This window comes from Ascaphus truei, chromosome 12 (assembly GCF_040206685.1).
Source record: "Ascaphus truei isolate aAscTru1 chromosome 12, aAscTru1.hap1, whole genome shotgun sequence".
Lineage (NCBI taxonomy): Eukaryota > Metazoa > Chordata > Amphibia > Anura > Ascaphidae > Ascaphus > Ascaphus truei.
In genome coordinates, this window is record NC_134494.1 from 38,287,652 (window position 1) to 38,300,845 (window position 13,194).

Genomic DNA, 13,194 nt, shown 5'->3' on the forward strand with positions numbered 1-13,194 from the left:
TTCTTGCGAATTATTTATTTAAGTGCTGTGAGTGCCTGGTCTCTCTTGTATGCGTGAGAGGCGCGCAGGAGGAGTGACCGATGCAGTCTCGCGCTCACTGCGCGTCTCTTACAGGTGGGTGCGCCCGGTAGGATTCACACAGCCGGGATCTCACTCGGACGCAGGGACGCCCGCATTGTTAATCACGATGGGATCATTAGTCTCCTTACTGGCACTCTGCGCCCACAGAGGGGGGAAAAAAGTGCCCAAAGCGGATTTCGCGAGCGACCATACCGCATCTGCAGCTAAACCCGCCTCCCTTGTGCGAATCTGCTCCGTTTTGTTAAGGTCACGCGTTTGTTTCTCTGTCATTTCTTACCAGGTCCAACCCCGAGTCACAAACCGTTTAGGGCCACATACATCTGGAGCAGCATCATCCACGCCCTTCACACTCAGGTGGAAGTGAAGAAGAGGAGGCACCACCTGAAATCCCACCATGACTGTTTTATTGGCTCTGACGCTGTGGACATTGTGTTTGCGCACATAGTTCAGCACAAGTACTTTGGCGATGCCGATATCCCCCGCTCCAAGGTGGTGCGTGTCTGTCAGGCCCTGATGGACTGCAAGGTGTTTGAATCGGTGGTCACGACTTGCGTCTTTGTGAAGGACAAGAAACGCTCTTTTGAGGACAGCAGCTGCAGCCTGTACAGGTTTACTAACGTCTCGAGCCAGGCTGGTGGCCAGATAGAAACAGTCAATGGACGCTGTACGCCGCAGAGCTATGCCAGGTCAGTGCCGGCCGCTTTCCACAAACCGTATCGTCCTCGTGGGTTATATAGTGAGAAGTGGAAGATGTCACCTGCAGTGCCAAACCCTGCAGACCAATTCTTTTATGTGACGTCTTTCTCCTAGCTTCATGTCATGGTAAAAAGCACTTGTGCTGGTTGGGTAACCTGATGCCTGCATGTAGATGTAGGCGTCAAGAAGCGTCCCTGAGAAATGAAGTCTGGTTTAATGCAAGGATTAGCTGCTCTAACCTCATATTTTTGCTGTATTCTCAATATCCAGACAAGTCGGTATTCTTGCTAGTCCTATTGAAGTGACACTTTTTCTGACAGGTCTAGGGTTTAGTTTATACATGGATCCATAGCTTGGCTAAATCGGTGGTTCTTGTATCAATAATGGGAAGAAGCCGGCTGGGCCCCCTGGCCACCTGAGAGGTTATTGCATTGTTTAGCAGCTGCACGGTTACGCGGTGTAGTTTTCAAATACACATGATCTAGAACAGGCCGACGGCAGAGAATGCGTCCGTCTTACCTTGTCTGGCAAACGCCGGCTCACAAGTGCAATCCCATTCAGACATTGCAGAAAAAATATACAAATTGCCGTTGGCGTTTTCTTTTTACATCCTGACCCCCTACTATATTATAAAATCCCTTTGTGTTTTTAATACAGTAATTCGTTTAAAGAAAAGATAAAATACAATTTATTTTTTAATTTACTTTTTTTTTTAAGGACTTACAAATTGTACCCTGACCTGTAAGCTATGTGGAGTAGTCCTTGGCGGGACCTATGTGTTTTTTTGAAATGGCAAATCTTCCCAAATCCTGTCTCTAGCATGGCTGGCAAAAGCTGCGTTGTCTCTGACGTATTGTGTACAACCAGTTACGGTGGTTCAACTGGTCGTCTCTTGGAGCCCTTAGGGGCTGTCTCTGAAATTGCCTTGCAGTCAGTACAAACTACATCATTCTAAGTGATTGCATGACTGCCTCTTCCTCTAGTTAAACAGTGAGCGCTGCTCGGGGTATAACTCCTTCCTAGCTAGAGAGACTCCCCACTCCCCCCTCGCCCCCACCTCCCCCCCCCCCCCCCCCCCCCCCCCCCCCGTTAACCTTGATCGGACTATCTATACTTCCACCTTGGGCTAAATCACATTACCAGTCCAAGCGATACTTGGGAGGAGCAACTTGTTGCAGGAGTGTAGAGCAATCCCAAGTATATCTGAACTTTCACTCGCAAGACCACTTTTTCTTCAGATAAAATTGGATTATAAAACGTCCCCTTGCCTGTAATAAATGTGCTATTCCCACTGATTCCGGATCTCGTGAACAATCGTGTGTGTGTGTGGTGTAATGTACATATTTTAATCCATTTCAGTTCATTGCTGCCCCCCTGCACATAAAGGGTTACACATGACTTATGTGATTATAGATGTCACTTTTTAAACGCCGTTTCTAGAAGAGACGCTAGTAGATGATGGGAAAACTGCAGTTGGAATTCAGATGGTGAAAGTAATATTAAAGGAGCGAAAAAGAAGCATGCATAACCTTAAATAAAGCGGAAGATTGGAAGCGATAAGTCACGACTGCACCATATTGGTTGACTTAACCTTTGGCCGGTGTGGTGTTGAATGGCCAGAGTACTGGAGTTTTAATAGAGTTGTACTGATGTCAGTGAGTGACCTTCCAATCAAGTCCTAGACTAGAGCAATGCCTCGAATGAGTGAGACTTGGCCAATGTCTTTGCTCTGACAGTGTGGTCCTTATTCATCGAACCCTACCTTTCTTCATTTAAGATCCCTGCCCCTGACGCTTGAATAATTGGGGAAAAACCATCACCCCGTGTCTGTAAAGAGCTCTCCTGTCCAGCAAATATTTAGTGTGGGAGCTTGGCGTTGAATAACTTGTAAACTTCTGACAGGCAAGAAGAAACCGGAGGCTTCAATTCTAACCCTCTCCAGTCGCAAAGCTTGGAAGATCTCTGGGATAAGTTGAGTTTGACGCCCGCTGACCCATCGCGCATTAATCTCACTGCGGATCTGTCTCCCAAAGGTAAGACGTTGTGGGATGCATGAAATAAAGATGCCGCCCCACTGGTTAATACAGATGTTCAGTGAAGGGAAATGGCCATACTTCATCATCCATTTGATTACAGTGCATTACTGTACTAGTTTTCTTAGACTTACACATAGCCATGTAATAAAAATACCTCTAATAGTCGTTCCAATGAATACCATTGTGTTACTTCTACATTGATTTCTAAGTTGCATATTTTTAAAAAAAATGGTGTAGGTGGAAATTTTTGGGTAGACGTAGAACTTGGGTTCCTTTAGTGTATCAGAATCGTTTACTCCCAAAATAATAACTTAACCTTTTAGTATTTGCATTTATTGGAAATTTATGCAAGGTTTAACATTGTACTGTAGTTACCGTTTTTAATCATTATAATTCCACAAGTTTTGTATTACTTATTTGTGTTACTGATTCCTATGCTGTGTAAAAATCTTCAAGAAACAAAAATAAGCTTATTAAAAAAATAAAGTGCTGTTCACAAACAATTACAAAAGGTTTCTCAATTCCTGTCCCCCCCCACACCCCCCCACCTCCGCAACAGGTTAGGTATTCAGGATATCCCTGCTTCAGCACAGGTGGCTCAGTGCTTGACTGAGCCACCTGTGCTGAAGCGGGTATATCCTTAACCTGACAGGTGGGGTGGGGGAAAACTGAGAACCCCTGCATTACAGCGGTATGTTGTAAACCCGGCTCCATTATTTTTGAGACCGGCGAAAGGCCGCAGCAGACTGGCAAAGGTGTGAATTCGTACCCACGGTCAGCATGAAGGCTTTATTGATGCACGCATAAATGACGGGCCATCTGTGTCCTCCCTTTTTCAGTATCCACTCCATGATTATACCAAAGAGATATACTGAAGCATACGTCAATCACTGGATGCTATAAATGGGTCTTATAATCTGACCAGGGTCCCCATGTTCTTACTAAACAGCTAAAGTGCCCGAGCATTATTTTTGAGCCTGAATAGATGACCGTTCCTCTGGTGGCCGCACTGCAGAACAGTCTGGCAGGTTAGGGGGTTAAACTGGATAAGTTACTGAACCCGTTTGGTGAAGGGGGAAAAAAAATGCCAAGAACCTTAAATATTTGCCCCAAGGCAGAGTATCTGCCAGCTGCGTAACAAACGCTGCCATTGACTCTCGCACACTTTAAAGCCTTGTTCAATTGTTATCGCCACATGCATTATAAAGTAGGATCTTTTAAGTCCATGAATGGGTTTCTTATATATCATTCCCTTCCAATTAATTACTGCTCTGGCTGCAGCGTTGAAGCTCTCTGGGCGTCTTACAATGCCTTTAATTGTGGTCGATATGATTAACCCCTTCATGGAAAGCCAGTATTCTAGAACGTGTTGGCATTTCACATGCAGTATAAAGCTGTCTTGCCATCTGATTTTGTTATAAGGCTCAGCGTACGTGAGCAATTCTCTGCGGGTTGTAATTGCACCAAAAACCGCACAATATTTACGATTTTACCTTCAGGGGAGCCAGTATCTTGTAGGTAATCCAAGCGTCGCTTAATAATATTTTTTATTCTTTTAATATATGTAGCCTTTATTGAAAACTAATTATCTAAGCTGTCTCCTGTGATCGATCAGCAAAAGATTCTGCTTCCCAGGGTTCACTAAATGGCTGCCTTTTAGTTTTAAACAATCATTCAGTCAATGTAAACTCAGCAGCTGCAATGTATCCTGATATTACAAAGATAACTATCTATTATTACAGTTTGCAGCTCAAACTGCTGGGAACATTGGCAACAAATGATCACAAACAGGAAAGTGTTGCGAAGATATTGCACTGCTGGGGAGGTGTGCCAACGTCTGCTATAGAAATCACAGGATGCTCAGTGTATTAAAGCTACAGGGTTTTTTATTTTTTTTTTTATTTTTTTTTAATAAATCAGTCTGTACTGTGAGAAAAGACTTGTAGCATTTTTATTTTTTTAACACCAATTTTTAAAGACATTTATAACGTAACGAGCATTTTTGTTTCTTTAGCAACCATTTACAAAGTCCCTTCCTCTTCTGAAACAGGCTCTGGCACACCTCCTTTTTGAGCCCTGCTCTCTCTAGCAGTGCACCAATTGTATCTAGTGACTGCCTGGTCACATGATCTTCCCCACAGAACTTTGCATCTTTGGTCCTCTTCTGCTGCAATGACAGCCATTTAGTGAACCCCTGAGCTGAATCTTTGCCGATCGATCGACAACTTAGCTAATGACTTGTCAGTGTGCAGATTGTATTGATGCACATTTTGAGTGGGGGGGTGGGGGGCAGGATGCAGCTTGAACTCTCATTAAAAATGCAAGAAAGACAAGGGGACTCATCTCGGATGTACAGAACAGCAACCTGTTCTGGACCTGAATATACTAGGAAACTAATATGTCCCAGTGGGAAGCCGACTTGGGAGAGACACTAGAAGAGGAGGAATGGGAGGAGATGTTCACCGCGGCAGCTAAGAGCCCGATTTGCCGACATTAAGGGAGAATTATATAGTTTGATAAAGTCTTAATGAGGTGGTATCTGACTCCATTTAAATTATCCAAATTTGTCTCAGGTTACATTGTTTCGGGTGGGGGGGACTTACACCCTGGCCAGACCGGGGCGAATGGCAAGGCCACTTTGCACTACATTGCTCTGGAAAGACGGACTGACACCCTCCTGCCCCCCCCCCTTTATTTCCCAATTTATTTTGATGTATTAACTTGGCAAGGAATATGTGTATAAAGATGTTGAGCAATCTGTCAACAGAATTTTCTTGTCAACTATGTATTGTTATCTTTGCAAGAACCCAATAAAATTAAAGTTAAAAAAATATATATGCAGTATTATCTAATACTATGGAAATGATTTATTTATTAAAAAACCCACACGTAGGATATTGCTCCTTTTTTAAAGCAGCAGTCCAAGCTGCCGTTTACATTTGTTCCCCCTTCATGTGTATCAATACAATCCACACAATAAGTAATTGAGTAAGTTGCTGATCGATCGGAGAAGATTTGGCTTGGTGTTCACTAAATGGCTGTCAGTGCAGCAGAAGAGGACCAAAGATGCAAAGTTCTGTGAGGAAGATCATGTGACCAGGCCATCACTAGATACAACTGGCGCACTGCTAGAGAGAGGGCAGGGCTCAAAAAGGGGTGTTCCAGTCTTTCAGAAGAGGAAAAGGATGTGACTTTGTAAATGGTTGCTATAGAAACAAAAAATGCTTGTTACATTATAATACATTAATGTCATTCACAGTTGTTTAAAAAAAGTTGCTACAAGTATTTTCTCATAGTACAGAACTGTTTTTTATTAATAAAAAAAAACACCCATTCCTTTATTTTTATGGTGTTTGAAATGACATTGTAGGAATTATCCAAGAAATGAGACTCGCGCTCCTGCTGTGACGTCACACGCTGCATTGCTTTGTCGCCTTCACAGTCTCCTCTCCCCCTTTGTAGTTCTCCATGAAGTGTGGCGGCAGCAAACGATCTGCCGTCTCCTACAGCTGGTGGATCTTCCGCTCTTGGACTCCGTGTTAGAAAAGCCACGCGTGTCCCCCAGAGCCCAGCAAGCAAAAGCCACCGAATTCATCACCAGCAACTACCTGGACAGAGACATCCTGAGGGCATTCAGTGACGCTCAGTATGTGACCTTAACCGCTGGTTTTATCACATTAGAAATGAATACAAGTGGGGCACCTCTTTCTCCCTCACCCCCCCCCCCCTCTCTCTCTCTGTAATCTGCCTTTTCTCTTTAATTTGTTACTGAAATCCTATCCTATGGGGGCTCAACTCAAGTCCCCCCCCCCTCCCCAAAATGGGTCACGTTTTCAGGATATCCCCGCTTCAGAACAGATGGCTCAGTCAAAGCCTGAGCCACTTGTGCTGAAGCTAGGGTTGATTGAGCCACCTGTGCTGAAGCAGGGATATCCTGAAAACCTGACCTGTTGGGTGGGACTCGACTGGCACAGTTACTAAGCCACTTTGGGCTTAGAGTGCTACCAACTGAGATTCTTTCTTCTGTGGAGTGTTTCTAGGCATCATCTCGGGCAGGGGCGGCGTGTACCCGCTGCCAGCCCGGGCGATTCCTCGGTGGGCGCCCCTCCTGCAGTGTCGTGGCAATGAGTCATCGTGACGTCACGTGGTCATGGCAACGTGACGTCATGCCACCGTGGCGTCATGCCACCGTGGCAATGCGACACTGCTGGAGGTGGGACACCTCACTCTCCTCCCTCTCCTCCCTCACCCCCCTCGCTCGCTCGTCCGCCCACCCACCCACCCCACTCTCCTCACCCACCCCACTCTCCTCACCCACGCCACCCCCCCACCCCCCTACCGATCCGCCCAACTGGAGGGGTCCTGGAACTTGGATGCCGGCACCGATAGTAAAGGGAGCGTATTCCCACTGCACCACCAGAACAGCCTCTGTCACCCAATAGTGCAATCCGCCCCTGATCTCTGCTACAGCACCACTCTCCTTTCCTTAATCTGCAGGCAGAGCGAGAGTGTTCCGCACGCGTCACACAGTATCAGGGGCCTTGTTCAGACTTTGCCTGTGTGTGCTCTGGTTATAGGTCCGACGAGTGGGTCTCTGCCGCTGTAGACTGCTTGGAATTCCTTCCCGACCACATGGTGGTGGACGTGAGCCGGAGCCTCCCTGAGCAGCAGGGCAAGGACGGCAAGTGGAAGCGGTTCCTGTTTGAGACGATCGGCAGATACTACAACCAGCGCAGGGAGCCGATGGTTACAAACCACTTCTTTGACATCCACACGGGAATCGCGGAGCTCCTCGGTAAGGGCGCTTGGCACTGGGCCCTTGTGTTGAAGGGTAAAGGCAATCGGTGCACTGACCATAAAGCACTTTAAATGTGGCACCATGCACTGCAGCGGCAAACATGTTCGTGTGTAACACGTGATCTGCCGTACATGTAATGCTGGCCGTCTTGGGGTACATCCGGCAGAACGGTCTGCAAAAAGCACAGGACCAAATATCACGCAGTGCTATCTATGCTGCTTGTGTTCAGGTCAGGTTTTCAGGATATTCCTGCTTCAGCATTCATTCTGAGGCTTAGTCTTCGACAGCCTCTGAGCCACCAGTGCTGAAGCTGGGATAACCTGAAAACCTGACCTGTTGGTGGGCCCTTGAGGACTGGAGTTGGCCGCCCCTGGTCTACATATTTACAGTTGACCGATTTCCTACTTGGACAGAATGCATTGCAGGAAGGATCCGCAGTAAATGCCGCCCTCCTTCTTTCTAGTGAACGGAAAGATGGAACTGGCTTTGGAGGCCACACAGCTGTGCCTGAAGCTCTTGGATTCCCAAAGTCGGGAGGAGTTCAGGCGCCTCCTGTATTTTATGGCGGTTGCTGCAGAACCTACAGAATTTAGACTGCAGGAGGAGGTAAAACAACCATTGCAAGAACTCTAGAGGGTCCTGGTTTAATCCGGGGGTCCTAATAAAGCCTACCCAGCCCCTGACAAACCAGTTACTCATTCGTTGATTTGCTCCATCCCTCAGTGGTACCCAGTTATTCACGAACACAGACTGTTCCCTTCCTCATGGACATGCTTTTATGCTAAGTGCTGCTAGCTTTTTGATAGATTTCTACATTTGAGCCTGTGCTAAAGGGGCACGCTCTTTTGTGAAGTATCTGAGGCAGTGTTTTTCAACGAGGGTTCCTAGGAGTCATTGGGTTCCCCAGGCATCGCTAAAGGGTTTCCTGCAAAAAATTGTATGAAATACAGAAGAATTTACAATGCATCTGATCTTCAGACACCCTATTAGAGAGGGTTGGGGTTCCTTACAATACATCTGATCTCAGACGCGCTATTAGAGAGGGTTGGGGTTCCTTACAATGCATCTGATCTCAGACACTATTAGAGAGGGTTGCGGGGTTTCTCAGTACTTCACTTAGGGTTCATAAATTTAAAAAAAAGTTGGAAAACACTGATCTATGGTGTCTGCATCTTTTTAGATGTTTCTGATTTGGGTATAGTACCACCCCTTGTATAAGGGCAATTCAGACTTTGTATGTGACCGTGATGTGTGGGATCTGTTCTTTCAGAGTGATAACAGAATGACTGTCAAAAGAATGTTCTCCAGAGCCATAGTCGATAATAAGAATTTGTCTAAAGGTAAATTGGACCTACTGGTTTTGTTCCTTCTGGACCATCACAAGGATGTATTTAAGGTAAATACAGAACTTTAATGTGTCATTGCTTATGTGGGACCACACTTCTGAGAATAATTAGCATGCAGTTATCTAAAGCAGTGACCAGTATGACCACTCCTCTACTAATTTATGAACTTAGTTTCTGTTCAATAATCGCTAGAACCACAATAGTTTCCCCTCATTCACTAGTTTGAACCTAGGACAGGCTCTGTTAGATCTCTGTAACCCTGTTACTGCTAGAGCCTGTGCTATAAATGATATTGCCTGGGCAGGTGTTGAGTGTTTGGCACACTATAGATGCATACACTTTGCATGGCTATATTTGCCATTTGTAGGGGTTAAATGCTTTCTCCACTCTGAGATCTAGATTTAGTTCTTACGATCTATATTCTGTTTCCATTATAAGATCCCCGGCTCCTTGCACAAGATGGTCAGTGATAAACTGGTGGCTATCCAACAAGGAAGTGATCCTGACAAAGACACTGGTAAGTCGCACAAACCTCATTTAAAGCTGGATACACTCCTCTTGCATGCTGGGTGATGTGATGTTACACACTCCCCTTGCATGCTGGATTGTGGGTGATGTGATGTTACACACTCCTCTTGCATGCTGGATTGTGGGTGATGTGAGGTTACACACTCCCCTCGCATGCTGGATTGTGGGTGATGTGAGGTTACACACTCCCCTTGCATGCTGGATTGTGGGTGATGTGAGGTTACACACTCCCCTCGCATGCTGGATTGTGGGTGATGTGAGGTTACACACTCCCCTCGCATGCTGGATTGTGGGTGATGTGAGGTTACACACTCCCCTCGCATGCTGGATTGTGGGTGATGTGAGGTTACACACTCCCCTTGCATGCTGGATTGTGGGTGATGTGAGGTTACACACTCCTCTTGCATGCTGGGTGATGTTACACACTCCCCTCGCATGCTGGATTGTGGGTGATGTGATGTTACACACTCCCCTCGCATGGTGGGGTGATGTGAGGTTACACACTCCTTTTGCATGCTGGATGGTGGGGTGATGTGATGTTACACACTCCCCTTGCATGCTGGATTGTGGGTGATGTGATGTTACACACTCCTCTTGCATGCTGGATTGTGGGTGATGTGAGGTTACACACTCCCCTCGCATGCTGGATGGTGAGGTGATGTGATGTTACACACTCCCCTTGCATGCTGGATTGTGGGTGATGTGAGGTTACACACTCCTTTTGCATGCTGGATGGTGGGGTGATGTTACACACTCCTTTTGCATGCTGGATGGTGGGTGATGTGAGGTTACACACTCCCCTTGCATGCTGGATGGTGGGTGATGTGATGTTACACACTCCTCTTGCATGCTGGATGGTGGGGTGATGTTACACACTCCTCTTGCATGCTGGGTGATGTGATGTTACACACTCCTTTTGCATGCTGGATGGTGGGGTGATGTGATACACACTCCCCTTGCATGCTGGATTGTGGGTGATGTGATGTTACACACTCCTCTTGCATGCTGGATGGTGGGGTGATGTTACACACTCCTTTTGCATGCTGGATGGTGGGGTGATGTTACACACTCCTTTTGCATGCTGGATGGTGGGGTGATGTTACACACTCCCCTCGCATGCTGGGTGATGTGAGGTTACACACTCCCCTCGCATGCTGGATTGTGGGTGATGTGATGTTACACACTCCTCTTGCATGCTGGATGATGTGAGGTTACACACTCCCCTCGCATGCTGGATTGTGGGTGATGTGATGTTACACACTCCCCTCGCATGCTGGATTGTGGGTGATGTGATGTTACACCCTCCCCTCGCATGGTGGATTGTGGGTGATGTGATGTTACACCCTCCCCTTGCATGCTGGATGGTGGGGTGATGTTACACACTCCTCTTGCATGCTGGGTGATGTGATGTTACACACTCCCCTCGCATGCTGGATTGTGGGTGATGTGATGTTACACACTCCTCTTGCATGCTGGGTGATGTGATCTTACACACTCCCCTCGCATGCTGGATGGTGGGTGTTGTGATGTTACCCACTCCTCTTGCATGCTGGGTGATGTGATGTTACACACTCCCTTCGCATGCTGGATGGTGGGTGATGTGATGTTACACACTCCTCTTGCATGCTGGGTGATGTGATGTTACACACTCCTCTTGCATGCTGGGTGATGTGATGTTACACACTCCCCTCGCATGGTGGATTGTGGGTGATGTGATGTTACACCCTCCCCTTGCATGCTGGATGGTGGGGTGATGAGTTGCAGAGCAGCAGATACAATCTAAAGATCTTTCCTACATCACCTTCCTACACGAAGTACGCACAGGTTCCATTGTAGCTACCGGGCTCCTTCTTTCCTTCTGAAGGGAAGTACCACTTATGTGGGAACGGGCCAAGTTGCCCAAGACACAGCCCCCACCCACTCGATTCTTGGATTGTGTTCCTATTTTTGTTGCCTTTCTGGCAGTGTGTGTCACCTTTTTTGCACTTTATTATGATATTTGTAGTGTGTGGTTTTTGGGTTTTTTTTTTCTCCTTGTCCCCCTTCCTCCTGGGTTTACCCCTCTCTGGGGGAGTATCTGTCTGGGTAGCTGCATCCTGACAGTGCCCTGTGCAGTATGCTTTGTTTGAGACGTGTTTGCTCTCTTTACATTAAATTGCTTCGCGTTTGACCACTATTAGTGTCACAGCGGTGTGTGTGCTGCGGGTACTCGCTTATTCAAACTGTGCTCGGTTCACTTTAGGAAAGTGTGACGTGTTCGCTGCTCTTGTACATGTATCCAAGATGTGTTGTCTCGTCTGCCCCCAGGTCACGCGTTCTGCCAGAGACTGGATGTAAGTGATTATAATTCGGCCGCGCAGGACACCACGAAGACTGAACTCTGGGCTTTGCTCAAATCCATCCACGAGAACTCCAAGCTTTCGGCCAAAGAGAAAAGGCGTTTGCTGGGTCAGTTTTATAAAAGTCACCCGGATATTTTCATCCACTATTTTGGAGACAGAGTGACCAGTGTTTATACGTAATACAGTATTGTGAAGAAATGTAACCTTCTATTGTAAAACAAAGTTAATATATTTTTGTGCATCTTTCTAATGTTTTTTGTTCTTTTGCAAGTTAATAATAAAAAATAAATACCAATAAATGATCTTTTGTGTGGCATTATCATTCTGCAGCACAGCACAATGTGGGCGGACAATAGTATATAGGCGTACGTTGCCACAATGGGGGAGAGAAGGCACCTGCCCCAAAGGCGGACGTATTTTGCAGATACAGCATGTGTTCAGGAGAGGGGTCTCTTGGGTGGAGGCAGCGGTGCTTGCGTTTGGGGGTTTGGAGTCCCACTCTGGCAGCACAGGGCAGTAACAATTGCTGGATGGAGAGGCTTAATCCAAGCCGATTGGGCGTTGACCCCCTTTGCATACTGGTCTGCTGGTCCTGTGCAGATTGGGAGACCCTGTCGGCACGTCTCCCTTGTTCAGGTTGGCGTTGTGAGAACCGAAATGTAGCTGAACGACGGGAAAAGAGACGGGCCTAAACGAGCGGCCTTTTCAGATTCCTGTGTGTGTGGATTATGCGTCTCCCATACCTTCCCGGTCTTAACTGGTCTCTCTTTATATTACCATGTAAACTATTAACCGTAAAACAGTCCTCGCGTACCCTTTCTGTGAGAAGTTCGACCCCCCCCCCTGTCTTTCCCCCTGCTGCTCACTGCAGACCTGGGAGTCGAGCTGCACGTGCAGCGCAGGCCTCAGCCTTAGGCTGAGACCCCGGTCTCTCCGCTGTAACGCGCGCCCGCGCTTTTGGCAGCGCGTTCAGCCGATTCCCTGGTCTGCAGCTCACTGCAGGAGGAGAGACCGGGGGGGGGGCGTGGCAGAGGAGTGACGGGGGCGCGGCCATGACGTCACCCGGCAGGTTCGCCCTCATTGGCTGAACCGCCGGGGGCGTGCCTAATCGCTCGACGCGAGTCCTGCTCTCAATTCTATTGAGAGCAGGAGTAGCTCTCGCGCGAGCGCTGCAGCCCCCCCTCATAGCGGGCCCGGCGCCATTGCGGGGAGGGCTCTCGTGTAGGCAGCGGGGGCAAGGCCTTAACCTGGAACAGCACAAATCTGTTTGTTCTCTCCCCTTAATCTCCACCTCCCCCCCCCCCCAGAGAAGCCTAATTCCTTGTGCCCATGATAAAATATGTAGATAGAGGGATTTTTTTTTTTTT

The 13,194-nt window shown here is 47.3% G+C and overlaps 1 protein-coding gene across 1 annotated transcript; it reads left to right on the top strand.

Moving 5' to 3' along the window:
• Nucleotides 1–303: 303 nt before the first annotated feature.
• Nucleotides 304–12,120, top strand: DEPDC7 (DEP domain containing 7; the record flags this gene model as incomplete). Its single annotated transcript, XM_075566686.1, has 8 exons — nt 304–767; nt 2,680–2,810; nt 6,276–6,459; nt 7,391–7,608; nt 8,075–8,217; nt 8,882–9,007; nt 9,396–9,474; nt 11,793–12,120. Coding segments are annotated over 8 exons (1,560 nt in total), but the record flags the coding sequence as incomplete, so codon positions are not given.
• Nucleotides 12,121–13,194: the final 1,074 nt, after the last annotated feature.